This window comes from Amblyomma maculatum, chromosome 4, assembly GCF_055883805.1.
Source record: "Amblyomma maculatum isolate TAMU_Amacu chromosome 4, ASM5588380v1, whole genome shotgun sequence".
Classification (NCBI taxonomy): domain Eukaryota; kingdom Metazoa; phylum Arthropoda; class Arachnida; order Ixodida; family Ixodidae; genus Amblyomma; species Amblyomma maculatum.
The window spans coordinates 61,516,185-61,543,617 of NC_139347.1; the positions used below are offsets into that span (position 1 = coordinate 61,516,185).

Consider the following 27,433-nt stretch of genomic DNA (forward strand, 5'->3'; position numbering starts at 1 on the left):
TACCATGACCTTATTTGGTGACTCCTGCCCCTTTTGTCCTGCTCATGTTTTTGAGCTGGAAACTGCGCACATGCTTTAAGCTTGCCCCACTCTGCATGCCCCTCGGCATAAACATTTGCTCCGACGCGGATCGCCCCCAGGTCTGCTTCTGAATATATGCGAGTGCATATCAGGACCTCATGACCCCCCTTCCTTCATTTGCTACGGGAATCCGGCTTGGGTCTATATTTGTAAATAACTATTATATGGTACTAAGCACGCTATTGCAGCATAAAAAAAAAGAATGCCAGAAAGCACGGTAGTTTCCTGACCAGCATAATAAATGAATGCATGAAAGCATGGTAGTTTCCGGACCACTCGCGCAAACCATATGCCGATTTCTGTGGTCATTCTCTTAAAAAAAACATATATATGCTCATCGAGTAACAATAAAAGCATTTATCATTCTGACTCTGAATTCCGAAAATGGATGGATGGATGGATGGATGGATGGATGGATGGATGGATGGATGGATGGATGGATGGATGGATGGATGGATGGATGGATGGATGGATGGATGGATGGATGGATGGATGGATGGATGGATGGATGGATGGATGGATGGATGGATGGATGGATGGATGGATGGATGGATGGATGGATGGATGGATGGATGGATGGATGGATGGATGGATGGATGGATGGATGGATGGATGGATGGATGGATGGATGGATGGATGGATGGATGGATGGATGGAATATAGGAGCGTCCCCTTTGAAACGGAGTGGTACCAGTAGCTATCATGCTCATTTTTCTCCCTATATCTTAATTATTGATTTAGAATGGTTAACTATACCATCATTCCATATATTAAATTTTTGTTCCTACATTACTAACATTATGTCACTTCTCTGTTTTTAAGCCACCAATCTTCCAGTCGTTTTTTGCTAGTTTCCAAAAAACGACTGGGAGATTAACGACTAAAAAGAAACAGCGGCAGAGCCACCTGGCTGCGCATTCTTGTTGTAGAGGCCAATTTCACAACGCTGTTATGTCACAGCCAGTTCCACGGGCTTTACAAAAAACAACAGAAACGACCAACTGTGAGGAAAGGGTGTAATTTATGCATGATGCACTCTGAAGCTTACACGGAGCACAGAATTCAATAAAACAAGCTGCACTATCCCTGGAAAGTTACGCTTTATTTCCGAAGATCTTTGATGTCAGGCATAATATCTATCTATACAATGCCCTCACGGGGGGCAAGCATATGCGCTGGGTATACACAGCCATCTTACAATGGAGTCACTGCAGCGTACAAATGTTTGTAACAGCATACACGACGATAAACAGAGTAAAGCAAGGAGAAACTATCGTTCAGAATTTGGTAGCCTTTGTGGGCAAAACACTTCAAATCTAATCATTCGTATGGCTGCAGTTTATTTCTTAAACTGTAGCCAACTTTGAACGTGAGTGTCATGCAAGCGAAGCAAGGCACCGGATTGTTGGAACAGAACAAACACCAAGGTAGTGTCCGTTATGACATAATGTAGAGTTACCTTCGCTTTAGTACGCACACGAGTTGACGTTTGCGAGGTGTCATATGGAATAACGGAAATATATATTTCATAGTTTGGGAAAGAAAACAAAACTTTTGTATTTGCACTTCATTCACATTTCTAAGCTCGGCGCCGCCTCATATTAGAAATAGTTTAAGCCCTGTAAATGGATTCTAGGCTGATAATTAATTAGTTCTCGTGAACGTTTCTTGCGTAAAATTAATGCTTTTCCACGGCATCAAGTCTCTTCTCGGCTTGCACTGCCTGGTCGTGGACTCTATGACAGTCTTCTGGTGGTACCAGTACTTCGCGAGTGCATTGTTCGCCACCAGCGGGTTATATGACAGAATATACCATGGGGTTTTTCAATATGCAGCGCAGCCGGGCGTCAGTATTCCTGTAGTCGGGTATAGCGGCAGTTCAGAGGAATTCTACAAAACGGCCACGTTGTCTGGAACCTCGGCGTTTTTGCTTCAGAAATATTTTAAGTCTGTAGACTTGCGAGTTCCGTGTCCTTTTCTTCCTTTCCCAAACCTGTCGCCTGTATTTCCTGCTGCTTCCTTTGGTTCTTGCATTATTCCGCGAGCATCAAATATGCAATTTCCTTGTTTGCGCTCATTGCAATACAGCCGCCTCGGGCTCAAATCTCGCCTGCGCCTCGCCGCTCGGGACTGTGAAACGCCTTTAGGGCGCAGTATTCATGCATGACATTATGCAGAGCGCCGCGGTTGTTTCGCTTGACGCCCTGAGGCGTGGCGTTTTTCCTCCCTTTCTCGTTTCAGGTATACTGCTTGCTGTGCGTGTCATCACAGTACCAGGAGTACCGGCATAACCGAGGCAGAACGGTACGCTTTCTTGGAGAGGTAGGCATGCCAAATAGCGCCGGAAGCGAAACGCCGCCCCCAAGGCAGCGTGTAGCGGCGCTTAGCTGTCGGACCTCAGCATGAGAGACGTTAGCGGAAGGGGCCAAGAATAGCGCTGCTGTCTTGAACATGAAAAGATGAGAAACTTGTTGCTGGTGTGATTCCAACGCTTGGTGTATGAGAACTTTACTGCAAGCTTGCAGCATGTTGTCTTAGAGCAAATGTAATTGAAGTCGGACGAGCTCTGTTTCATACCTAAATATAACTGCGTTGTGGCTGTCATGGAAGCCATGGCGCCTCCCCACGGAAACCCTGCTTGGGAAATGAACTACATACAAATCCTTTCAGTTTCATCTCGTGTTTAAAGTGATTGATTTAGCCTGCCATGTAAAGAGTGCGCAAGAAATCCATTAATCCCCTGAGTTGAGATGTCCGTTACGTGAGTGTATTACCGAGAAACTGAAGTAAATTACTCTTTCAGGTTAATGCCATGCAGTTTGTTTCCTGTGTAATACAATTATTGGCAACGTAATACACATCCATCTAATGTAATACACATTCATGTACTACAATAAAAACCAAAACTGGACAAAATTATCGTTAGTGAAAAATTCGTACTCATCGAAGAAACTTGCATATCGGAACCCACTCACGGCACCAACTTTGTGAACACTCGACTCCTCGAGGTCGAAACGCAAAACGGCATGCACACCGTAGGTCACAAGTAGTCAATTGTCCCACGTGCTGTCACATATAGGCACAAGAAAAATAAAAATTAATATTGTTGTATGTTCCTAAGATTCATCACCTAACGGTGAAGTTATACGACAGTACCAAAACGCCTTCTTGTTTATAATATCACAATAAGATGCCACAGTAGACTGGTTACGAACTTGGCTTTTTTTGTCTGCTGCAAAAGCTATACCATACATTCGAATAAAATCGCAGGAGCTTCATGTGAGGCCGTTGCCGAGGTGTTTTATTTCAGTAAATATATTTCTAACTATGCGCCGTTGGCATTTTATTGCAAAGCTAAGAAAACTTCTGCCTATCATTGTGGAGTTGCTTGAGGTTTCTTTGCAGAGTACTTGATATCTCAGTAGCCTGACTTCTAGGTCAAACACCAGGCTTCAAAGCGTTCACCTTCGTTCACATCTTTTCGAAAACGCAATGCACTTAAGTTATGACATCTTCCGTACAGCTAGGAAGGAAAATAAAATATTTGCCTCAAGACCAAAATGTTCTCTATGTACATTGCATAGTAATTGAAAATACCGGACATAATTACTATTCTTTGTGCACGAGTTTAAAAGTGAACAGCTCTGAGTTCAACTAAAAGACAAATGTTGAAGGCAAAATGAGTACTCGCCTGTGTTATATTTGGATATATACGGCAAAGATTAAGCATGTAAAATACACAATTTACGATTTCCGCAGCTAGTCAACGGTAAAGAATGTGGCATAGTTTAGTTAGGAAGCACGCGGCGATGGGGATGTTACAAAACTCTGGTCTATGAAAAAAAAAAATCAGTTACTAGACACGGAAATTAAAAAGGGTTTCAGACAAAGTCAAACCTGCACAAGGTCTATATTTAATTAGGGTGGCTTGGCCCAATCTATTCTTCACTGAGAATTAGAATATTGCTGTAGTGTCCCGAAAAAGTTGAGCACATCTTGGAGTGCATGTACAGCAGTCTAGCATGCATGTCCTGTTCCCGCGGTCGGCGTTTTAGGATTGGCAGTAGAGTGGCTTGCTTGACCGCTGTCCACCCCCTGACAGTTCCCGGACAACATGAAGAGGTCCGCCTGCCGGAAACATGCCGATGCCGAGGGCAAGTTTTCTCCGACCAAGCCTTCCGTGTTCATCGCCGACGACATGGTCTCTTCGTCCATCACCAAATTGAGTACCAGCACAACACGCCGCTCCTCTGGTAAGTCGACTAAATCATCCACCTCCTTGTTCACACATCCTTAATTGCCTCCGCTTGAGTCCTTTTAATGTGCGTTCTTGAAACAAGTATTTGCCATCTCGGACTGTTCAAGCCGCACTATCTGAAACGTATCTTCTCTCAAGTACCAAGAGGCCGCATTCTTCGACGGAAGATACTTCCTTGCAAAATAGTAGACTTGCGTGAATCATTACCACTGTTGTGCACCATGCATATAGTTGTAGGGCTTTAGGCTAAATGAGACAAACTCTAAAACCCACTTGAATCTTTTTGGATACGTATTCACCGCACAACGAGCATTTGTGTCTTCCTGGGAATATTACCTGCGGGCACTAGACTTGCTAATGCCCTTCCTTCCATTATAATGCAAATTCACAACGATGTATCGAATGTAAATTTTCATTCTAATTCATGCTTTGCAGCGAAATACGTTACGGAACTGAATAAGCAATATAGCTCTGAATTTTAACCTGGAATCTGCAGAATATCGGCCGCACAACCATAATACATAATGAGTAAAATGATTTTAGGCAAGTTTTCAAACAATACGTAACAACAATGCCCATTAGCTTTCATTAACGGATTTATGCGCTAGGTCTGCAAACATATAGCTCTACATTCTTGCTTTTTATTATTTCCTGCGATGATTTATTTCTCTCTCTCTCTCTCTCTCTCTCTCTCTCTCTCTCTCTCTCTCTCTCTCTCTCTCGCACACACACACACACAACCAATACCCAAATCAGCGCCGCAAGTTAGAGCTGCTTCAACGCCGGCTTAATTAGCTATTTCTAATAAATTCGCCTCATTCTTTATTCTTGCAATAAAAATCGGATATTTTTGTTGATTTCTACCAGTCTTGAACGCAGAAAAAATACAGCATATGCCACAGAGGAAGAGCAATATATGTAGTACGTGTAACTTCTGGCACAGATTTTGGCACTTCGCTTTGTTGGATCCCTGACGCACACTCGCAGAATATGAGCATCTTGTCGCTTGGCTAGCCAGGAAGCGTAGCTTTAACGTTCGATTATGTGTGTAAGCGAAAAGAAGGCAGAGCACATAGAAAAAGGCACGCAAAGAAGGCTTGCATCGCAAATCTAGCATTTTCAATTAGAATATGGCCACGGAGTAACAGTAATATGGCATCAGAACATGAATTTATGATTTGAAGCGTTTCTCATGTTAGAGGCGGTTACGAAACAAAGCGAGTAACATCAACCACACTGAACGCGTAGCTGTTGCGAGTGATGATTATAGTCATGCGTTTGGGTGCGACGCGACCACGTTGATTGCTCCTACCATCGTCTCACCTTACAAATCCTCGTTCGCGTACATCAACGTTTCAACTGGCCCAATCACTAATCACCTAATTTGTGCCTCTGTTGTCTCACACATACTCACTATCATACAGTCGCAAGCTGCATAACACTGTGTGCAAGATTACTCAACATATACAGCCGCTCTTTAACCGAGCCGTATGAACACGTAGAGGCATAGCGGGTCAGACTCGAGATCCAGGGGTCCCCGATTCAATTCCCACCTCAAAGGAGCAACCGAAGTTGGCAGCTTCTGCCAACTACACCATGGCGTGCGGTATCGTGACGTCACAAAGCCCACTGACCAACCAGTGCCTTGCCATGTCACCTGCCAACTACCACCCGGCTGAGGCATGCTCACTATATTATTATCGCAACAGCAGTGAAGACCGGTGTTTAGAAAATCCGGCGTCAGCGCTGTGAGCGCAGCTGCTTGCCGGCAGGTTATAAATACGGTTGAGCACTGACGTCACGAAACAACCAGACATGAGCTATAGTTGGCAGGCATTGCCCACTGGGGCCTCGCTTTTGAAGCGGCAGGGTGAGATCGGGACGCAGCCGTCCAGGACCCCTCGGGGAAAGCTCGGATCCCCAGTTAGACACGCTGCTTCTAGACCTCGTAGGCACGTTTGTACATCTTGCTTAAATAGGGGGCCTATATGTATATGTCAAATTGTCATCCGTAAACGGAACTCATTAATGCTGCCTTTTCACGTCGTTAATGTCGGGGCTTTTATGTGCCAAAGTTTTTCAAGATTCAATGAGAGGTGGGTGACCTCGTGAGGTCAACCTCGACCTCAAAACGACCTCAACGTGCACGTTCCGTAATGCTTGTCGTGTACGTGCTTTTGGTTACCGATGCGCACGTACAGAACGGTCTGTGTGCGTGCAGGCGTACGTATTTGCGTTCGATGCGATTGGAGGAGAGGGAGAGGATTTAAAAGAGCGGAGCGGCAAACGAGTGGGGCCGGACGACGGTGGCAAAAACTTCAGAAAAGCAAGGAAAGTCGGCGCAACAAATAACAGCGACTTCCGGTGGTCGCTCCGGAGCATGCTCTCTTGACCCGGGAAGACAATTTGGAATTCCATTGGCCGGCCAAGATAGGTTGGTTGCGCACATTACGCTGGTCGTCTGGAAAAACTCGGCGCGCTCTAGCTCTATCTGCCGACCAGAGTCGGATCTCGCCTGAATTTCCAATCGGTGATGTAGTCATTTCCGGGTTTTTTTTTTTTGCTGTTTTTAGCGCTTTCAAAGATAACGGCAGTGGACACTCCTGCCTATTTATTAACCACCAGAATTTCGCCGCAGGGATGCGACTTCAACTTTCGGAACCGGCTCAGCATTACTTCCGGCGCACGTTCTGCACGTTTCGCTGATTGACCAAGGTTGATTCGCTCTGTAGTGGTCTAGGCCGTTCTACTCAGATTCCGGCGCCTAGCTCCAATCGACCAGTGGGAATCGCTATAAGGGTTTCTAGACCTACGTGGGTGTGTCGACTTCTAGGCAAAAAAGAAAAGAAAAAAAAAGAAAGGAAGAAAACAAGAAACTAAAATACGCAAGACTCAGCAACCAAGCCATTGCTCGGGGAGGATGGTATGAGAGAGGATGTTTCAGAAAGGCATATGGGAAGAACAAGCTAGGAAGGAAAGGAGACGAGCGGAGACTAGAGATGTATGCCTTGATGAGAAGTCGCCCCACCAAGACCCCGTATTTTAGTAAATAAAATCAGCTTTCTGCTATTGTGTAAGGCCCCTTGTGTTATGCCTTCGGGCCCTTAAGGAGTCAATAAATGAAATTAGCATATGGTACGACTTAACCAGGAGGAAAGCGATAGGATGGGAGATCGTAGTACTACCAATGCAATCCACTGTTTATTATTATTATTATTATTATTATTATTATTATTATTATTATTATTATTATTATTATTATTATTATTATTATTATTATTATTATTATTATTATTATTATTATTATTATTATTATTATTATTATTATTATTATTATTTGCTACCTTTCACTGCACAATAAACAAACTCTTACAGAAAAAGATGGGTGTATTGTGACTTAGGAACATCATTGAAGGACAGAAAATGTGACTGACTTCCAATGAAGGCAGCACCTATTCAAGCATAGAAAGGTGCCATCCATCTGAGGCAAGAACTTTAATAGTTCTGAAACCCTACTGTTTTTAATGTAGTCATCCTTTCCTGCGCCCTGTGTGAGCGACAGCCTTTTTCATTTACATATTTGTTTCTGAGAGGGCCTGCCCTCCGTTTCACCGCCGAAGTGGCGGGCGCGCCTTTTGTTCGCAAGCTGGCTGTATGCTCGTTCGACTTCGCAGCCGGGTGTCTGATCTCGACTAACGGACGACGATAATAATAATAATAATAATAATAATAATAATAATAATAATAATAATAATAATAATAATAATAATAATAATAATAATAATAATATTAATAATAATAATAATAATAATAATAATAATAATAATAATAATAATAATAATAATAATAATAATAATAATAATAATAATAATAATAATAATAATCAGCCTGATTATACCCACTGCAGGGCGAAGGCCTCTCCCATATTTCTCCACTTAACCCGGTTCTGTGCTAGCTGCATCCACTTGACCCCTGCGAACTTCTTAATCTCATCCGCCCACCTAACTTTCTGCCGCCCCCTGCTACGCTTTCCTTCCCTTGGAATCCAGTTCGTTACCCTCAGCGACCATCGGTTATCCTCTCTTCGCACTACATGTCCTGCCCATGTCCATTTCTTCTTCTTAATTTGCACTAGAATGTCGGTAACTTGAGTTATTTCTCTGACCCAATCTGCACGCTTCCTATCTCTTAATGTTACCCCTACCATTTTTCGTTCCATAGCCCTCTGGGTTGTCCTCAACTTAAGTAGAACTCTCTTGGTTAGCCTCCACGTTTCAGCCCCATAGGTGAGTACAGGCAAGACGCAACTGTTGTATACTTTCCTCTTGAGCGATACCGGTAAGCTGCTAGTCATAATCTGCGAGTGCTTAATAATAATAATAATAATAATAATAATAATAATAATAATAATAATAATAATAATAATAATAATAATAATAATAATAATAATAATAATAATAATAATAATTGGTTCACAGGAAGGGAAAGGCACAGTATCTGTCACACTTGCTATGTGGACACCTGAACCGCGCCGTAAGGGAAGGGATGAAGGTGGCAGTGAAAGTGGAAAGAAAGAAGGAGGAGCCGTAGTGGAGGGCTACGGAGTAATTTCGACCACCTGGGTATCTTTAACGTGCGCTGACATCGCACAGCACACGGACGCCACTTCGTTTCGCCTCCATCGAAACGCAGCTGCCGAGGTCGGGTTCGAACCCGGGAACTCCGGACAGTAGTCGGGCGTCTTACCACTGTACCACCCCGGCGGGGAAACGGACGATGCGCGGACCTGGAACCCCTTCGGCATTTCTTGGAAATTAAACAACTGCACATGCGCGTGCCGCTTTCTGTGTTTTGGGGTTCCTTCTGTGAGTAAGTGTGTTTTATGTATTTTTAGGCGCGTGTTTTTCGACGGGACTTAAAAAAAAGAACTTATTTATTTATAGGAAGGGAAAGGCGCGGTAACTGTCTCACTTGTTTTCTGTGGACACCGCATCCGTGCCATAAGGGGAGGGAGGAAGATGGGAGTGAAAGTGGAAACAGAGAAAGAGGAGCCGTAGCGGAGGGCTACGGAGTAACTTCGACCACCTGGGGATCTTTAACGTGCGCTGACATCGCACAGCACACGGACGCCTCTTCGTTTCGCCTCCATCGAAACGCAGCCGCCGAGGTCGGGTTCGAATCCGGGTACTCCGGCACAGTAGTCGGGCGTCTTACCACTGCACCACCCCGGCGGGGCTCGACGGGTCTGAGCGTTACAAGGACAGTAGGAGTGTGGGTGAGAGAGCGAGAAGTGTGTGCGATGCTCGAGCGTGTGAGTGCGCTGATAGACTGCACTATCATGTCGACATGAATTTTAGCTGTTTTACTTGTAAACATAGATATTCAGTGTTTTAACATTCGCATTTATACATCCATTTATTTGAGAATTTTGCTACATTCTTTGGTTCTCGGGCTTTCTTTTTCAATCACGCTGCGCACCCTTACATTTCCTGTTTGCTTCTTTTCGTTTTGAGCGGTTAGTTACCGGTGCCCCGTCTTGTCTTCGTGCACCAGTTTACTCACAGCCACTGCCCGCGGCCGTTGTGTGTGTGTGTGTGTGTGTGTGTGTGTGTGTGTGTGTGTGTGTGTGTGTGTGTGTGCGTGTGCGTGTGCGTGTGCGTGTGCGTGTGCGTGTGCGTGTGTGCGTGTGTGTGTGCGTGCGTGTGTGTGTGTGTGTGCGTGTGTGTGTGTGTGTGTGTGTGTGTGTGTGTGTGTGTGTGTGTGTGTGTGTGTGTGTGTGTGTGTGTGTGTGTGTGTGTGTGTGTGTGTGTGTGTGTGTGTGTGTGTGTGTGTGTGTGTGTGTGTGTGTGTGTGTGTGTGTGTGTGTGTGTGTGTGTGTGTGTGTGTGTGTGTGTGTGTGTGTGTGTGTGTGTGTGTGTGTGTGTGTGTGTGTGTGTGTGTGTGTGTGTGTGTGTGTGTGTGTGTGTGTGTGTGTGTGTGTGTGTGTGTGTGTGTGTGTGTGTGTGTGTGTGTGTGTGTGTGTGTGTGTGTGTGTGTGTGTGTGTGTGTGTGTGTGTGTGTGTGTGTGTGTGTGTGTGTGTGTGTGTGGTACGGCCCATAGTGCCTCTCCCCTTCCCAGCCCCCCTAATCTCTCGTTCTTCTTTTCAAAAGATTTGTTTTTGCTTATCTGGCTTTTAGTTGCGCGTTCCTCTCCGACTGGGGCATTCCTCTTCGTATAAAGAAAAATAAAGACAGACCCGTATCGCTTCTCGGAAGTCGCGGCCGCTGGGCGGTCTTCTGTCGCTTGCCGACCACGCAGACATCTCGTCGTTTCTCAAGAGGGACGCACCAGTCAGTGTTCGAACTCTGCTTTTCCCCCGTGTAGCCGGCGCCACTCTGCTCACCCCCCGTTGGCCTTCTCTTGACGGTGATAAGTGGGGGCGGGAGGTGTAATCAGCAAGGGAGAGTTGTGCAGTCAAAGACCGACAAAAAAACTCGCGTAACATGGGACAAGGGTTTCCACTCCATGCTTCCAGTGGGTGTGATTTTCTCGTCGTGTCTAGACGCTGGTGCATCAGCTTCCCGTTCTCATTGACACCACGCGTTCCTGGAACGTACGCTTGGAAGTTGCCCCTAAACGGCGTCGGGGAGCCGCCCGAAATCAGCCAGAAAGGCAGTATCTAAAAAACAAGAAACGCTGTTCTTGCCCATTTGCTTGCGGCTGCCTTTTCCTTCCGCGTTCGTTCTCTTTGAGAAAAGAAGGAGGAGCATCTTTCTGAAGCCAAGACACGCAGCCCGTGGTCGACGACTTGCAGTAATTTGACGGACGTTTCCGTCCTTTCCAACTGAGGTTCGCCCCTTCTTTGTCTGTCGCCCTGTCTGTCGCTCTGTGCCGTTCGGCGTCCAGGGCGCATGACATAGTAACACTACGCTGTTAGCTGTAGTTATGGCCGATATCTAAATATGCCGATGACGATGTGTGCGCGTGCAGTTATCGCACTGGCAAAGACATCGAATTTCCGTTACGTTGGCCACACAAAAGAAACTAAAAACACTGATCTTTGAATGCATTCACTGAGACCAGTGGATAAGGAAACCGGCAGTTGAGATGTGTTGGCATCTCAGGGTAATGTGAGAACTATCTCGACCGAATGCATTATTTCCTAATCTACATAAATGATGGTATGTATGCTTTGAGACTGTAAATTGGCCATTCATTATTTAAGTAGAAGAGAGGGTAATCATTCCAATGATTTATCACTGCGTTTGCCCCATGCAGCACAACGCATTCGTCAGGATTATAAAAGTAGCGTAAAGTCAACTGTGCAAGTATGATTTACCTTTTCGTAATGATGCGTCTCATCACGTGGTAACGTTTTTTTCCGTCTGCGTCATGTGATAAGTCACAAGTGACAAGAATGTTATGGGGTTACAGCTTCCATCTATCACTACTTATATGGTAGATATTTCTTTTCGCAACAAATGTAAAAATGAGGAAACAATAGAATGCTTGTGGTTTTCTCGTAGAAAAAGATTGTCAGTAAGAAATAATTACTTTCTTCTGGAAGAGCCACACTATGTGACGGTCACAATATGGGCGGAGTTTTACTGCAGACAAAAGTACCTTCAGGGGTTTGTATCCAGCAGCACCAAGGACATACAAGCATGACAGCAGGAATTAGGCTGTACAAAAGGTCGCCACAACAAAAAACAAATTATAACAATAAAATTTTGAAGAGTTGAACTTGACCAATTATACTGCCGTTATTAAGTCAGCCTACTATAAATAAATAGCCCTGGGAAAAGCTCATTTTCTTTTTATACTTTACCAGTAAGCCTTGTCATATTCAAGTCGCAGATGAGCCAACGTTTCGACAAGTGGACTTGTCTTCGTCTGGGCAAGTCGAAGACAAGTCCACTTGTCGAAACGTTGGCTCATCTGCGACCTGAGGCGTACCCTATTTACCCTTGTTCGGTTCTTCTTTTTTATACCGTGCAAACCATCTTCTTCCTTTCGTTCTACCTGAATTGTCATATTCAAAGTTATTTAAAATCTATGTCATCATTCTGGCGTATCACGGACCATAATTTGAGCCATCACGTTTTATAATTGGCGTTCTCATATAAAAAAGCTTTCCAACTCTTTTTTTTTTTTAGGTCGTCCAACCGACCTTGATCTCACACTTTAAGTTCGAGGTGAGGTTAAGTGAGGTTAGTGATGGCCACTGAAAAATTGAGGTGAGGTCACCTGGGCCAACCTCAACCTCAATGCGTGAGGTTGAGGTTGAGAGGGGTCAGGAAATTTTTTATTGAGATTGAGGTGAGGTTGAACTTGTTGAGGTCAAATGCCCACCTCGGGACCCAATTAATTATCTATAGACCTCGTATCTAGTGCGGTACAATTTTATCGGGTCAGAATAATTAATTTACATACATTGTTACTCAACTAAACTCGATCGGGGGGCGAGAAGGAAGGGGGGGGGGGGAGCTGCGGCTTTATCTATTATGCATTTTTATGGGACGGAGGCTCAACTTGACAGCTGTCGCCCAGGACATCGCCATCTTGAATCACAACTAACCGTGCTACATAGTGTAGATTGTAATTTCCGTGTGTTCAGTTTGCTGTCCCGCTATTTCTTTCAACTACTTCCAATCACATGACCCGTTTTCGGCACGCTCACCTCCTTGCATGCTCCCTGAAGCCCATATTCTTGGCAGTATTTGTTCAACGTGTAAAGACGCATTGGGTGAGAAATAACGTGGAAGAGATAAGCACGAATAATAATAAACTTATCCTATCGTCATCACATCAAAAAATTTCCCCCCTATCTCACAGCCACAAACCGCAGCGTAGCAGCGCCCTAACGTCAAATAACCTAGGGCCCTTCTGAGAAGACAGCGCCACCCTGTCATGTAACCGCCACCCTCCGCAATTTTAAACTCACGCTGCACTTGCTCTCTCTTTTGCCTCCAACAGAGGCTCATGTGCAGCCACTGGAGACATCATATGCTTCTACCTTTATCTTAGCTCAGAAAAACACCAAAATACCGGCGCGCATACGCAGAACACGGCCACGTGAGAGCTAATTGCATGAACGATTGCACAAATCATAGCCCGAATAATGTTTAACCTGATAAACGTATTACAGTTCAGAGTGTCATGCAATGAGACAACTTGTCGTTTTATTCTTTCCGACGAATTTTGATCATTTTGGAGGTTTACCTCTTCGGCCAAGGACACCATCAGCGTTGGTACGCCAGTCATCCTTGCTCTCCGTGTCATACGCAACACTTCAGCAATACGCAGACCCCTTGTTCAAGTGCTGTTCGGAAAGCAAAACATTATCGACAAGCTACGAGTAGAGAACGCTTGGATCCATCGTGATGTTTTCTGACAGCGTGGTTTCTTCTTATTTATCCGCTTTCTCTGAGCGCTTGTCACGGCGGTACAATCAGCCATAAACGACCATTCAGGCCACCGCTGCAGTTCCTATAAACGTGGCCTGTCAACGTCACTCACTGTCCGGCATTCACTTCGTGCACGACACAGTGTTGCCGCCTACTTGCGTGGGGAGCATCACAATGCCCATCACGGTAGGAGCGCCCACAGGAATGGACAGCACGCTATTGTAGTCCACGTTTTTCTCCCATTTTCCTATCGTGCCTTTGCACAATGCACTTCCCTCGGTTGCAAACAGTCGGAGGATGACATGCTTGACCAGTATGCACACTGTGGTTTCCGGGTGTTTTAAATAGTTTTGCCCACTTTAATGAAGTTGCTTCCGCTCCTTCGGCCACAAAAATGACAACCATGCCCATTCAGTTATAGTCTTTGTGTGTTGCTACAAACGAAGCGCGAATAAGACGAGCTTGATGATTGCGGAAAACCAGAAGATTGACCAGAATAAGCTATAAATTATCTACAGTGGCTTATAAACTAAAGGCACTTAAGCTGCCGACTAAATATGAAGAACAAGCTGCTCGTTTCTTATTTCCATTTTTGATCAAATAGTTAATGAAGTTTTAAAATGTAAAAAGGCAGATATTAAGCATGGAAATCAGAGACCTCATATTATATGGAGAGCAGGCACTGTATTTCACTTTTTTCCTGTATGTGTGAATTATAAACTCGTTTTCGTTTTTATTTTCGACTTACGCCTGTCTTGATATTGCCGGCTGCATCTGTTGTAGTGCTTTTATTTATTTACCACTTTGTAGCTAATTTTGAAGGTTCTGTGCACATTGTATTGCTTTTGCTAATATTTGATAAGCGGTGATTTTTGCCATGTACAACAAATCTATTGGGGCTCACGATTCAAGCAGCCGGCACCGACACAAGGGCAAAAAAATAGACAGCACAAAGCTAAGGCGCACTTACAACTTCTAGTTTGTTTCTTGTGACAGAGGTTGTTATACCTCTGCTACCGAGCAATAAACACGAAGAAAGGTTCACATCATGCACACCAATAGTGATGACGCATTCTATATCATTGCCGTTCATGCGATGAACCCTACAAACGCTAACCATAGACGTGCGCAGATAGGGGCAGGCCTCCTCCCCCCCCCCCCTCCCCTCAATCTTCTAAGGGAGGCGCCAAGTTCGCCCCCTTACGTTTACTCTGTTGGACCCATGCACTTGGATCTATGCCGCCATTCTTAAGAGTGCAAGGTTATGGCCATAATTTTTTTTTTTTTTTTACGTTACTGGCGGCCGATGAGGAGTCGTGCTGTTGGGTTCCAGGCCACCTTTTCCTCCGGAAAGGAGGCCTAGGCACTCAATTAAGAAACCGGAAGGAGAAGCGCACCGTCGAGTAATTCTTAAATCTCCATTCATGGCAAAGCTTGTTTTGTTTCTTAAGCACAAAATATTTTGTATGTACTTGCTACTCTATCACATCAATATAAATGTTTATAACCAATACTCAAACCGTGTTTTGGCTGTAGAAGCTGAGGGGGGGGGGGGGGGGGGCTCGACGAAACTTGGCTGTAATACAGAATTCTGCGCAAGCCTATGACGTCAGCCTCGTTCTGACAACGAAACTGAGGGACTACTGATGTAAGATTAGCCACGCTTTCTGCTTTCCACAGCTTCAAGTATATGTGTGGCGATTTGGCTTTCCGCTCTTGTCAGTCGATTGGTTATGCACTGCATATGCGCCAAAGTTCGCTTATCCTTACTCTAAAGAGCTGACATTTAACACAAACACTCATCGCACGTCATAAGCAGGGCATAACCTTGACGTTCTATAGCCTGCTTAAACATTGTTCTCGGTATTCTGTCGTGCCTACCTGCTCATCTCATTTGCAGCTCACCGGTCCGCAAGAATGCACAAATAACAAAGTATAGGCCCCTTAGCTGTTCTTGATGTCAGCAAGCATGCTGCACCAAAGGCATATTCAGTGCTTCGAACGACACACGTGCAAGATCGTAGGTGAGAGCACCCTTGTCTCGCGCTCAGTGGAAGCGATCCCTGGGTCGCAGCTGCTTCGGCAAGGAAACTTGTTTCGCTAGGCTGTTTGCAGAACCGCTTTGAACGAGTGCCACCGGGCCCCGTGTCAGCTGGCCGGTGCAGCGGAAGGAAGCGCTGCAAGAGCTGCCTGTCAATAACAGGAGCGAACTCACATACTAGAGCAATAATTGCTCACGCTGGGTACGTAGACTGCGTCGCTGTTGACGTGCTGTCAACAGTGTCCGGGAGTGCCGGTAAACAGGGGGACGTCTTAAAAGAAGCAAGCCCGTTCATCGCGTCATACCTTGTAGGGATACGATGTGTACACAGAGTGTTCACGTGCACTCCTTAGGAAAGGAATAAGGAAGTTCTCTCTCTCTCTCTCTTTCTCTCTCTCTTGTGTTAGATGAGGCATATTACAATCGTGTGCAACAAGTGGCTAAAAAGGGGTCGTCTCGTGTGCCTTGTTAACACAGCAAGGGCAAAGAATACAAAGCTGTTGGCTTAAGGCATGCTACAAACATTCCGTTAGCCACACCTCGGACGTATTTTGTGGTACATGGAGCGTACATCTGACTTTTTCTTCGATCTTTTCTACCCCAATGCATGCTCGTTCTTCCTTTACGACTGTTTAGCATACTGCTTTTGAAACCCAGGGCAGTCACTGCATAAACGATCAGTGCCTAAAATTGTTTTCATACCAATGAAAGAAAGTGTATTATACTTCATAAAATATGCGTAACCATTTTCTTCTGCGTTCCGTAGAGTGTAACTGGTCTCTATTTAAATTTCTGCCCTTACTCTGTTCAGCTTGCTCTAGCTTTCGGGTTATTCAGCACGGATACGTTTACAGGGTGTACTTACTACTTAGCAAACATGAGTGGGATCTAGCGTGTTAAATTTACTCGTATAATAATGAAAGAAAACATATCGTACTGAAAAGAATGATTGATGCCAGTTTTTTTTTTTTTTTTTTTTTTTTTTCTACTTTCCTGCCACTGCATCAGCTTTTCACTGAACGTGCTGCTCGCTGGCTGCTCAGTGACCGAGCTTATCCTTCCGGCCCTTTGCAGGTTAGGTACAAGCGTAAACGAGCCGCAGCACCCTGTAAGCATCAATAAATAAACAAAAAGTTAAATATTCTGAGATCCAATAGCTATCCAAAATGTAGAGATGTGCCTCCACTCACTATCGATCACTCTAGGTGAAGTCATAAATCTTAGAACTGCTATTTGACTCTGCATGTCAATCCGCTGAGCGGCCTTCGATCTATTGACACTGTCCAAAAGATCCCATCATTCCATCTAGACGGCACGTCGTCCTGTTTGCTGGAATCGAAAATCGTTGGCATCCCGTCTTTTTTGTGTGTTTTTTTTTTTTTTTTTATTTTAAAGTCTGCCTCAATACAGCTCTCCTCGGAGTGAGCCAAATGTTCAGCGAATACACCGAAGGCGGCATAGCTGTCAGAAGCGTTTAAAGAATTCCTCATTGAAAGTGCACCACGGGATTCGTTTCGAAATTGTGCGGGACAAAGTTCTGACGTCAGAAAGCTTGCAAAACGCGAGTGTCGAGCACGTGGAAATGAAAATGCAGCTGTGAAAACTTGTAATCTTGAATAAAAAAACCAAAAACAGAACCTATACAACAGATAGACGTGGAGTAGGCAAGGTATTGATTCGAGCGAACAGCCGTCAGCTGGCAGTGCAAACCACCATCACTGACAGCTCCGACGAACACAAAGGGAGCCGCCGGTATAGCGGCGCCTTCAAACGAATCCGTGAAACAGAAAGTCCGGACGCGGCGAAATGAATGCTGTATTATTCCCTGCCTCTGCAGAGCGACTTTGTCTCCTGCCAGGCGTGGCACAAGGAAACCGCTTCCCTTTGCGCTTGAATGGGTATGCATGTATTGTTACGAGCCCCATTGGAGTGTGCGCAATGCGATCTTTCATAAATGTGCCCACCTCAGCAAGCCCTATAATTAACCCGGTGAGCTCCCTTGCGGTCCTCTGTCGTAAGAGCGCAAATAGAATACATCTGATGACACTTTCGTATTATAACTGCCATCAGGCATTCACACTTTGTGCGTGTAAAGGCTGAAATCTTCAAAACCTAAGTGAATCACAATCAATGTATTGCGCTATTGTTAGAAATATTGCTACGGAGAAAATTCACAAGCGATAGTAATCCACACAACTAGTATTGATGGCAGTTCAGATTAGTCTACCCTCAGCGTCGTCGTTTTAAGGCAACCTGTCTCACTGCATCGTCCTCTGGCGCACGGCCAGCGAATGCCACTATGTAAAACTGCGCCCCTCGGGAAAAGTCCCGGTACGTTCACAAAGTTAGTGAGATAGAACGTGAATGATAGGGATTGAGACGAGACATCAATGCAGTCAAGGCAGACAGCTGGGCTAGCAATGAGACGGGACTTATCCACAATTTCGGACGGTGGCGCTGCGGACATGGGCTTCGGATGCACAGGTTAACCTTATATGTGACGCCGGTCATGGGGCGCAAAACACGGTAAGGGCCTGTAAAACGCGGCAAAAATTTTTCGCACAACTCCACTCTACGGCACGGGAGCCATAGCAAGACGAGAGATCCAGGAGTGTAGTGCACATCATGGTGGCGACTGCTGTACCGGCATTTTGTAGCGAAAGCTGCATTACGCTAGCCGCTTCGCCGTGATCGCGCTTTCGTCGCAGTCGCACCTTGGCCGTGGTCGCACTGACCTTGAGCCGTTGTCTAGCAACCGCTAGAAGAAGAAAAATTCGTGGGAGGCGGTAGCTCGCAGCTGAAATGGCCGAGCATTGACTGGATGTTTCCTGACATTACGTTTGGCAGGAGCTGCCAACTCGGGCCTCTCCTTTCATATGGGAGGGTGATATCACAATCAGACTGCCAAAACCTATGCATTCACGTTATCCGTAAGCCATGCAGGCAATTTCATACGGCTCTGTTAGAATGGGGCTTTTTATGTTGGCTGGTAGCTTATACGCTGTCGCGTCATCACGAAGGTGGGAATGAAAACAGAGAGAAAGAGGTGCCGTTGTGGAAGGCTTCGGACCGCTGCGCAAATGGCGCTTTCGGCTCATCGCACTTTAGTGGCCAAAAGTGCCCCCTATGGCATAAATAAAGCTGAAACCATAGAGTAAACAACCATGTACGAAAGCCATGTCTTTACTTTCAAACCGAACCTAAGCGTCGCCATGCAGATAGCTCTCGCGTAACTCCAGGTTTAACCACAAGCTAAACCACAGCTAATTTTTGTGGGGATTCTTAAGATGGAAAGAGCCTGGCACGAGCAATCCGGCGGGCATCATGAGCGCGGGCGACGGCATCGCTGGTGTAAGTGCTGGTCGCGCCAGCCGCGGGTAGTAAGGTGTCGAAGGGCAGTAACGGGTGTCGGCAGATAAAATGGAAAGTATCCAGCTGTAGAACGACGAGACGAGTTTCGAACGTCACAAAGAGTAGGTGAAAGTCCCAATCTCATACATGGACACATACATGGACAGTATGTCTGTGAGTTCACGGTTTAGACGTTCCGTAAGACCGTTGGTCTGGGGGTGATAGGCGGTGGAGAACTTATGGCGGACGGAGCATGAACAGAGAATTTATGAACGTTATGAACGTTGAAGTCCCTTCCCCCTCTCCCTTTATGCGTTGCCACCGGCGACACTGTTACTGCTACCGGCCTTTCACCGCACGCTGTACCTACCTCTTTCTTCGCAGTGTACCTACCTCTTTCTTCCCTCTGTGCAACAAGCAGACATCCGTCTTGTCTACTTCGACATCGTTGTCTCCCATAGCCCGACGAACATCCTCCGCATCAACTTCGGCAAATTTGATGCCATCCACCGGAGAGTTTTTGGGTTCCTTATTTTGTTTCGTTTGCTGCCCGCAGAAGAAATCTTGATTCTGGTCCCTCTTCCCGAGCGCTTTTTCTTCCGAGCTGCAGCCGTGGAGGAATCAAGAGCTTAAGCTACTGTATAAATTAAGATAACGTAAAAGCGAGCTAGGGAGGTGCGAGGGCAGTCAATGCATGCCTGGCAGCATCAGTGTCAGCGATAATATTACTCGAGGCCTCATTATGCCCCGATAGCAAGAGATGAGATCCAAAAGAACGAACGATTCTGTGACGTTTTAGAGCGCTTCTTTTACTGTCGTTGCCTGGGTAACCGAGAGAGAGTAACGAGCGACGAACCATTAGAGATCAGGGCTGGATCATCCAGGGTTCAATGGGTTCAAATGACCCGGACCCTTTATTTTCCTGGCCCCGAGAGCTGGAAAAAAATGGCAGATTTATAGATTCGGTCCGAAAAAATGGTCAAATAATAGTTTTCCTTATTTTCCATGATTAAACTGAGAGATTACGTATTGTAATGTCGAATGCTGCAAAAGCTGTTTGTTGCATCGTAAGCTTAGTCCAAAGCCTAGCCTCATATTTCGCCAGTCTAAGTACAATATTTTGCACTCACTCAAATTGATGAAAAAATTCAAATGTTTTTAGCTGGTTTCCACTGGATTCAGTTCATTTCAGCTGGTATTCAGTTAGGATTAAATAATTAAATTGTTCAAGATGCCTAGCAGCTGGCAGCCAGGGGTCCTAGTTGGTAGTCAAGTGGAATCAACGGGTTCTAGCAGGCGTTCAGTTGGGAGTCAGCTCGTAGAAGCTGGCAGTCCAACTGACCTCTATCATTACTGTTGTTGAGGTCAGTTATGTATTTTAAAATGCCAAGCGTGAGGGAAAAAATGTAACAAGAAACAATAAATTATTAGCTAAACATTATGACGGTTCATAGCTGGCAGCCATCTTAGAAATTTGCCGCTGCTGAGAGCGGAGACGGAGATTCTCAGGCGAGTACGTTGAAGGTCTCAGCAAGAAACTTCCTGCAAAACGGTCCAGAACGCTTATAGAAATGTAATGAGCGCATACGCTATGGCGTAAAAAGTAAATTTATTCTGTAAATTCAGGAAAGGTGCTTGATACATACAAAAGTGCTTTCTTCTGTTTTAAACGTCGAAATAATATTCAAAAAGTAAATATACTGTCTTTGTTAATGTGAAAAATATCATCATCATCATCATCCTCAGCCTAACTATACCCACCGCAGTGCGAAGGTCTCTCCAATATTCCTCCAATTAGCCCGGTCCTGTACAAGCTGCATCCACTTGACCCGTGCGAGCTTCTTAACCTTATTCGCCCACCTATATGTTTAAAAGTAAATATATATTATTGAATATTTGAGCGTGTTGAAGTTTTCTTTTGTGCCATTTCAGTAGCGATATCATTTTGTAGAGGCGCCACCTTTCCGAAAAGATTCTTCTCCCCGTATTATGACAATGTTCGAAGTAATAAGACCTATTGGCTCTACTTTAAGCCACCATATAGAACATAATATTGCAGTTTCTGTACAAACATTGTAGTCGAGATTCAATTCGCCTTGCTGTATGAATTCACAGAACATTTAAATGATTGGTGATTGACTCACACGCAGCCAATCATCCTGTATTATCGAATTAATCAAGAAAATATCCACTCAAGAAAATTATGCTTCACCAAACACGCGTTCTGACTTTTTAGGGAGCATGTTACGTGTCCTGTAATTTCCTATAATAGCTCAGTCTTGATGCCAGTGTGTCCGTGTGCTCTGCGGGACAGAATATTATCAGGCGATGTTCATAAACAGTCAGCAGACTCTCCGAGTAGATGTGGCGCGTGTTCCCTGGAGGAAATTCTCAAACGCATCAAGTTTCAAACATGACAACAGGGGGCGGTGTAAGGTAAAGGGGGTTATAAAGACCTCCCTCATTTTTTTTTTTTTTTTTTTTGAACCGGGCCCTCATCACCGTTAACCCGGTCTTGTCAGAGAGTCACGAGCCAAATAAAATTCTTCCCGACAAGAGAAACAAGATTCATGAGCTCCAAGAGCACCGCGCCGCTTGCTCCTAGCTCTTCTTCTGATCTTCTCAGAAATTCTATTTGACCCGTGGGAAAAGAATTAGAGGGGTTCAAAGCTGCTGAAATGAATTTTGAGCGAAAGCTTTGGCTGCGAGCAACGAAGTGTTGCGTCATACACATCCAGCGTTCCGTTGAATGCATCAAAGTTCACCGACGTTCTACGCAGTACCCCCTTTCATGCCCTGTGCATGAAAGGACAGGAACGGTCAGGAATGGCGAATCTTGCTTCTACTAGCCCAGTGCAGCTTTCACTACAAAATAAGGAGCACTTTGAAACTGCACAGGCTTATATAGAAGCATCTCTCAAATTCCTTGCCTCAATATATATCAAAAACTCTTAAATATTTGCGCTCATGTTTCGCAATAGGAAGTACTGTAATCATCCTTACAATTTTTTCTTTTTGATCTTGATTTCTTTCTCTCTATATCTGTCCTTGACATCGTCTTTTATTCCCGTCATTTCCTTCCATACTTTTGCCATTCCATGCCATCCACCTCCACTCCCGTATCTTAACTTATCTTATCGGTCACTTTGGGGGAACTTCGACCACGAAACGGTTCCGAGTCTGCGCGCTTTGTGTAACGACTGACACAGTAATAACTCCTACAACTGGTAACAATTACTTCGTAACAATTTTTTATAGCCTGAAAGATATACGAGCACAGAATACTCGGGTGAGATGACTACCGGCAGTGTTATCGAGGTAGGGTCTCCTGTTGCCATTAAAATATCTCTCTCTCTTACAGCAGCAAGGCATCTGAAATTTAGCAGCCAATAGAGGCCATGAAATGATTGAAGTTTTGAAAACATTTTTGAAGTTATTTATCACAGAAACTGCTTAATCATTTGCACTCTTATTCTCTGTTAAAGTAAAACCAAAATTTAATTGCCATAAATGATCAGTAACATTGAGTGTTATGGAACCTCTGTTCTTATTCCGATCATTTGAATTGTTATTTTCTATTAAAGTAGAACGAAAATTGAAGTGCCATAAATGATCAGTAACATCGCGAGTTATGGAACCTTTGTTCTTACTTCGATGTCTGCACATGCCTCTCAGCTACAAACGTTGACAATCCTTTTTAGCGAGATGAAACGTTTTGATAAACAGTCCTGACTTTTATTGCTCAAAGGCTTGCATCTAGCCCTAGGCTGTCACAGCACTGACAATTAGGAGAATGTTGTCGCAGTTCCCAAGAAAAACAATGAGTGATGTTTTACGTGGCTAAATATGGGGTGCATCCTTCCAGGTCGACAACCCGGCATTTGTAATAGAATCGCGAACGAGCTTTTGCCATTACATGTGAAGGTTATATTTCAGACGTTATTCTTACGCAAGGTCCAGTTTGATGAAAACCAAATCAAACGTGCAAAGTCCGAGTTTCTCTTTTTATTTCAGCGTATAGTTCATCGCACCGAGTCCGCTTTGGCTGAAAGCAAAACACTGCTCTTTAATAGAACCTCGTTCACAAAGCCGGGGGTCAAAAGTGTTGCAAAATATATATTTGCTGATTGGATCCGGCTTCATCAGAGCAGGCCACGAAAGCTGTAACAGAAATAGTTCGGCTTTCGCAACACAGAAATCAAACCAAAACTTGCTTCACTGGCGGCCTTCAAAAAACACGAACGTATAGGCTGTAAAAGCGGTTTCATAAAAGCATTCATTTGCAAGAGTGATCGCTGGTGAGCGATCGCATAAAGTTGTTTACAGGCAGAGAAACGGGAACTATTCAACTCGATTTATAGTTTATAACTTACGATAAAACTTTGGGCCAAGGTCTAGAGCTCTGCATAGCAATGGGGAGGATATAATAACGCTTCAATAACTTATTTCTCTTACACACTGCCTTATCAGAGATTGAATTTTAGGGGTCTGGTGCACTTGTCATAACCTGAAAATGACAGTGCTCACAGCTTCATGGTGACTTCTGACCTCTCATCGCAGTACCTTCACACAGGACATATCTATACAATCTCTGTCTGTATGCATTTCTGTTCGTGCAGTTAGAATAAAGAAAATTTGCTATGGGCACCGACTGCATGCGAACTTGACACTTTTTATTGTGACGTAAAGCATTCAACTGCCCATTGCGAGATACAGAGCACATGTCAGGCAAGTTATTTCTTTACACTCGAGAGGTGTCGTGTAATAATGGGACGAACTGCACTAACGATGTTTGAGGAAGCGGTGACGGGAAAAAGCAGTGCAATAATTCTCTCTGATAGCTAAATGTCTGTCCTGGTGTTTAATTTGCTGAAACTGCATTCCTACCGGTGGAGAGAGCAGCTTTTTTTTTTTCTCCCGCCTGGAATTCTTCACTACATAACTCACCTTTAACAATAACAAATGGAACTGCTGGGAATGACGTTAACCAGAAGACATGTGCAAGATTACGTCGATACACTAGTCGATACGAGTGTATTGAAGAGTTCTTGCACATGTCTTCTCGTTTACGTCAGTTCCGGCAGCTGCACCTTGTTATCGCGCATGTTCAGACGTCTGCCGTGTCATCGAACCTCTAGCAAACGGATGTGTCTCTGTTCTCTGCTCTCATCACAGTGGTGCCCGCATGGCCGGCAATCTAACTGGATACCTCAATCGTACCTGCAGAAAGCCAATGGACCTGAACCATTCTTGCAATAACTGGGAAATGCAAGAATCTGCCCTACCTACCTTTGTTTATCTGTTGACGAATGATGAAATACCGACTTCGCATGCGCTTCTAGCTTAGGTAAACTTCTTTTCGTGGTCCATTTAATGTAGCTGAGGGTGTAGACCGATTGACGCGGTAAACGGCTGAGTAGATAGAAGCGCCAATAATAACTATCTTAAGTCGTGTCGTAATCATGTTTGTGAACGAAGGAAATGATAATTTAAGACAATTTTCATTATCGGCTACTCTCACGTTATTTTTCCCAGAGTAGCCCTAAAGAACTTTTGTAAAGAAAGTGACTAGAAATTGAAGCCTGCATATAAAACGATCAAAAGGCCACCCAATAACTTTCATGCAAAAAACAGATCATTTGTGTGCCTTGAGGTTCGTTTCAACTAATAAATATCTGGCACAAGCTTATTCAAACCGTTTAAAACTTGCCAACAAAAAAAGAAAAAAAAAAGAAAAAAAGTTCAGCAACAAAGGACGGAATAAATAGACAAGCTAGCACCTACCCTTCCTAACAGCTCCGTATTTTCTACTATCACTGCTTCGTTTCGAAGAACCACTTACCATCCAATCCAGTTCAATGTCCTACCACAACTCGTCAGAAATTTTCGCACTTCACTTGAAGTACGTGTCAAATAGTAATTATGTGCACCGATGAGTGTCGTTATGGAGTTTATAGCTGACTATTCGGGCAATCGAACAAAGCGTCTGCTACACACGTATAACATCGACCACTGACCGAGCCTTATATTGGCTGTCTTTTTGTCCCACCTTGCTGCGCAGCGCTGAGTTCGTGCCGGCTGACCCCGATCAAGGAGGAGAGCCACGCGCGCGCCAACGGGCCAGGGGACACCCTGCACCAGAGTCTTGGAGCCACCGGAAGCGGCGAGACGCTGTCTCACGTGTACCTCGTCTCGCCCCGGCCCAGCCCCGTCGAGAAGGACGAGGAAGAAGATGAAGAAGAAGAGGAGGAAGAAGAAGGTGAAGAAGAGCATGAAACAGGAGAGGAAGGAGCCACAGCCACCGTCAACCACCAGAGGCGCGGAGCCGAGCGACCGCTTCCAGTCACGGAGGTGGTCAGTGAGAGCGTCTACAAGTGGACCATCTGACGGTACGAGAGAGCTCCCGTAACAGCATGTGCTTGCCTTATGGGTTGGAGAAAATATGCTTATGCGCAGGCGCGGCTCCCAATAAGTTTTAAACATAATAAGGATGCAAGTGACCAGAGCTACTTAAATGTTGCATACGTACTACATCGTCTTCCTAAATAAGTACAGATCACTTGCCTCTTATTTTCCATTTGGTTGCGTGTCGCTCCAGTTTCAATGCCGCCGGGTGGCAGTAGATGAAATGAATGGCAGCGGCAAGTTTTCTGTCAGGAACAACTCTTTAAAAAAGAAAAAAAGAGGAAAAGGAGGATGGGTATTGTTCTACGCAAGCATCTAAGCTTGACCGGCACTTTTTTAAGGTGCAAATCAAAAAATCAACGCGGCAGTATTGTGCTTCCCGGTGCACAACATGATTATGACTAAATGTCGAGCGGAGGTTCTTCAGTTGCCGACATATCGAAAATGGACACTTGGTCCGTGAAGATCCTGTTATAAACGCACTAGCGAGATTTCTTTGTCAACGTTCGGGGACGAGGAGCGGTTCTCAGTTTTACCACTAAAACGAAATAGAAATGAAAATGCAGAAAAAGAAACATTCCTTCATCCATTCATGCTAGATCTTTACATCAGGTTATGCGGACCAGGCCCCGGTTCGCAAAGCTTAAAGGAGTATAAACACAAAAGTTTTCATCGCTTGTTTTATTTTTTGTAATAATGAGTAATAAATTACTATGCACAAGCCAGTGCGTGTTCTTTTTCTTCTTACGAACGCTACAGAGTTTATAACCGAATCGTTTTTTTTTTTTCGCCTGTTCAAATCTCGGTTTGAATAGCAGAGTGACAGCTATGATGTCTAGGTTCCGTACAGGTCGTGCTATGGACGAAAAACGACAAGATAATCGCTGCTTATTCACTCGTTGTGATTTCTGCTCTTAAGGCACGCTGGCTTTAGCGTTGTAGTGAATCAAAACGACCGAAGAGCAATTATGTCACAGTTTTTCATTCCTCTAGTAATTCATAACGAAATTCTACGCCATACACATCGCGCGTTTATGAAATCTAAACAAGTGAGACAAAAATATAAAACTGTAAATTACTTAGCAGCCATACACGAATGCCATGTGGTTATTCATTTACGGCAATCTCTTACGCATCACTAACCAAAAAAAAAAAAAAAAGACATGAAACCAAACATTTGGTGCATATGCCCTTTTAAGACAGCGTTTCCGCGAGAGGTCGTGTTACCAGGTTTCTTTCTTAATCTTAATATTTTAAGTAAATGGGGAGTGGGATGGGTGTATATGAAGTGTTCTATTAATGATATCCATCCGAACTTGGGACAGCAGTGGCAAACTCCTCAAGAAAAGACTGTTGGAACTTTCAGGCTGATATTTTGATCATTTACGACGGCACCCAGCTCACACGTTCGACTTTGCACAAAACACTTTTCGGCCGGCGCATTTGATATTGTTGGCAACTCATTTGCCTTCTCCCTGGACACAATCCCCAGTAATCGTTTGTTGTAAGAGTGCTGACGTGTCAAAACGACTAAAATTATGACTGAGCAACCTATTGGCTCGACACTTGAAGCACCGCTATATAGGACATATAGTTTTCTCGAAAAAGTCTAGTTGGAGAACCCAAGTGAGCAGGCGTCAAGAGGGCAACAAACATGTCTCTTCTCGAGTTCAGACACTTGTAAAAGAACGAATGTAGACTATTAGGCAGGCTCAGGGGGGCGGGGAGCTGGCTGAGTTGAAATTATAACTCGGCTTGTTTCTAAAGCTCTCGCTTCTAAGCACGGTTAAGGATTTATTGAACCCTCTTTCTACAATCAGAGATTCCCAGATCGCAGCCATGGCATTTGAGCTGTCCTTGAATTATAAGAATAGTATTGAGTTTGGTACGCACTTGAAGGATGAGAATGT

The 27,433-nt window shown here is 44.6% G+C and overlaps 1 protein-coding gene across 1 annotated transcript in view; it reads left to right on the forward strand.

Moving 5' to 3' along the window:
- LOC146191210 (uncharacterized) overlaps positions 1 to 25,505 on the forward strand; it is a 227,000-nt gene extending 201,495 nt beyond the window's left edge. The window contains exons 6-8 of the mRNA XM_084599895.1: positions 2,323 to 2,403; positions 4,184 to 4,334; positions 25,180 to 25,505. Of these exons, the coding sequence (XP_084456021.1) occupies positions 2,323 to 2,403; positions 4,184 to 4,334; positions 25,180 to 25,505 (558 nt within the window). The remainder of the gene's footprint in view (positions 1 to 2,322; positions 2,404 to 4,183; positions 4,335 to 25,179) is intronic.
- Positions 25,506 to 27,433: the final 1,928 nt, after the last annotated feature.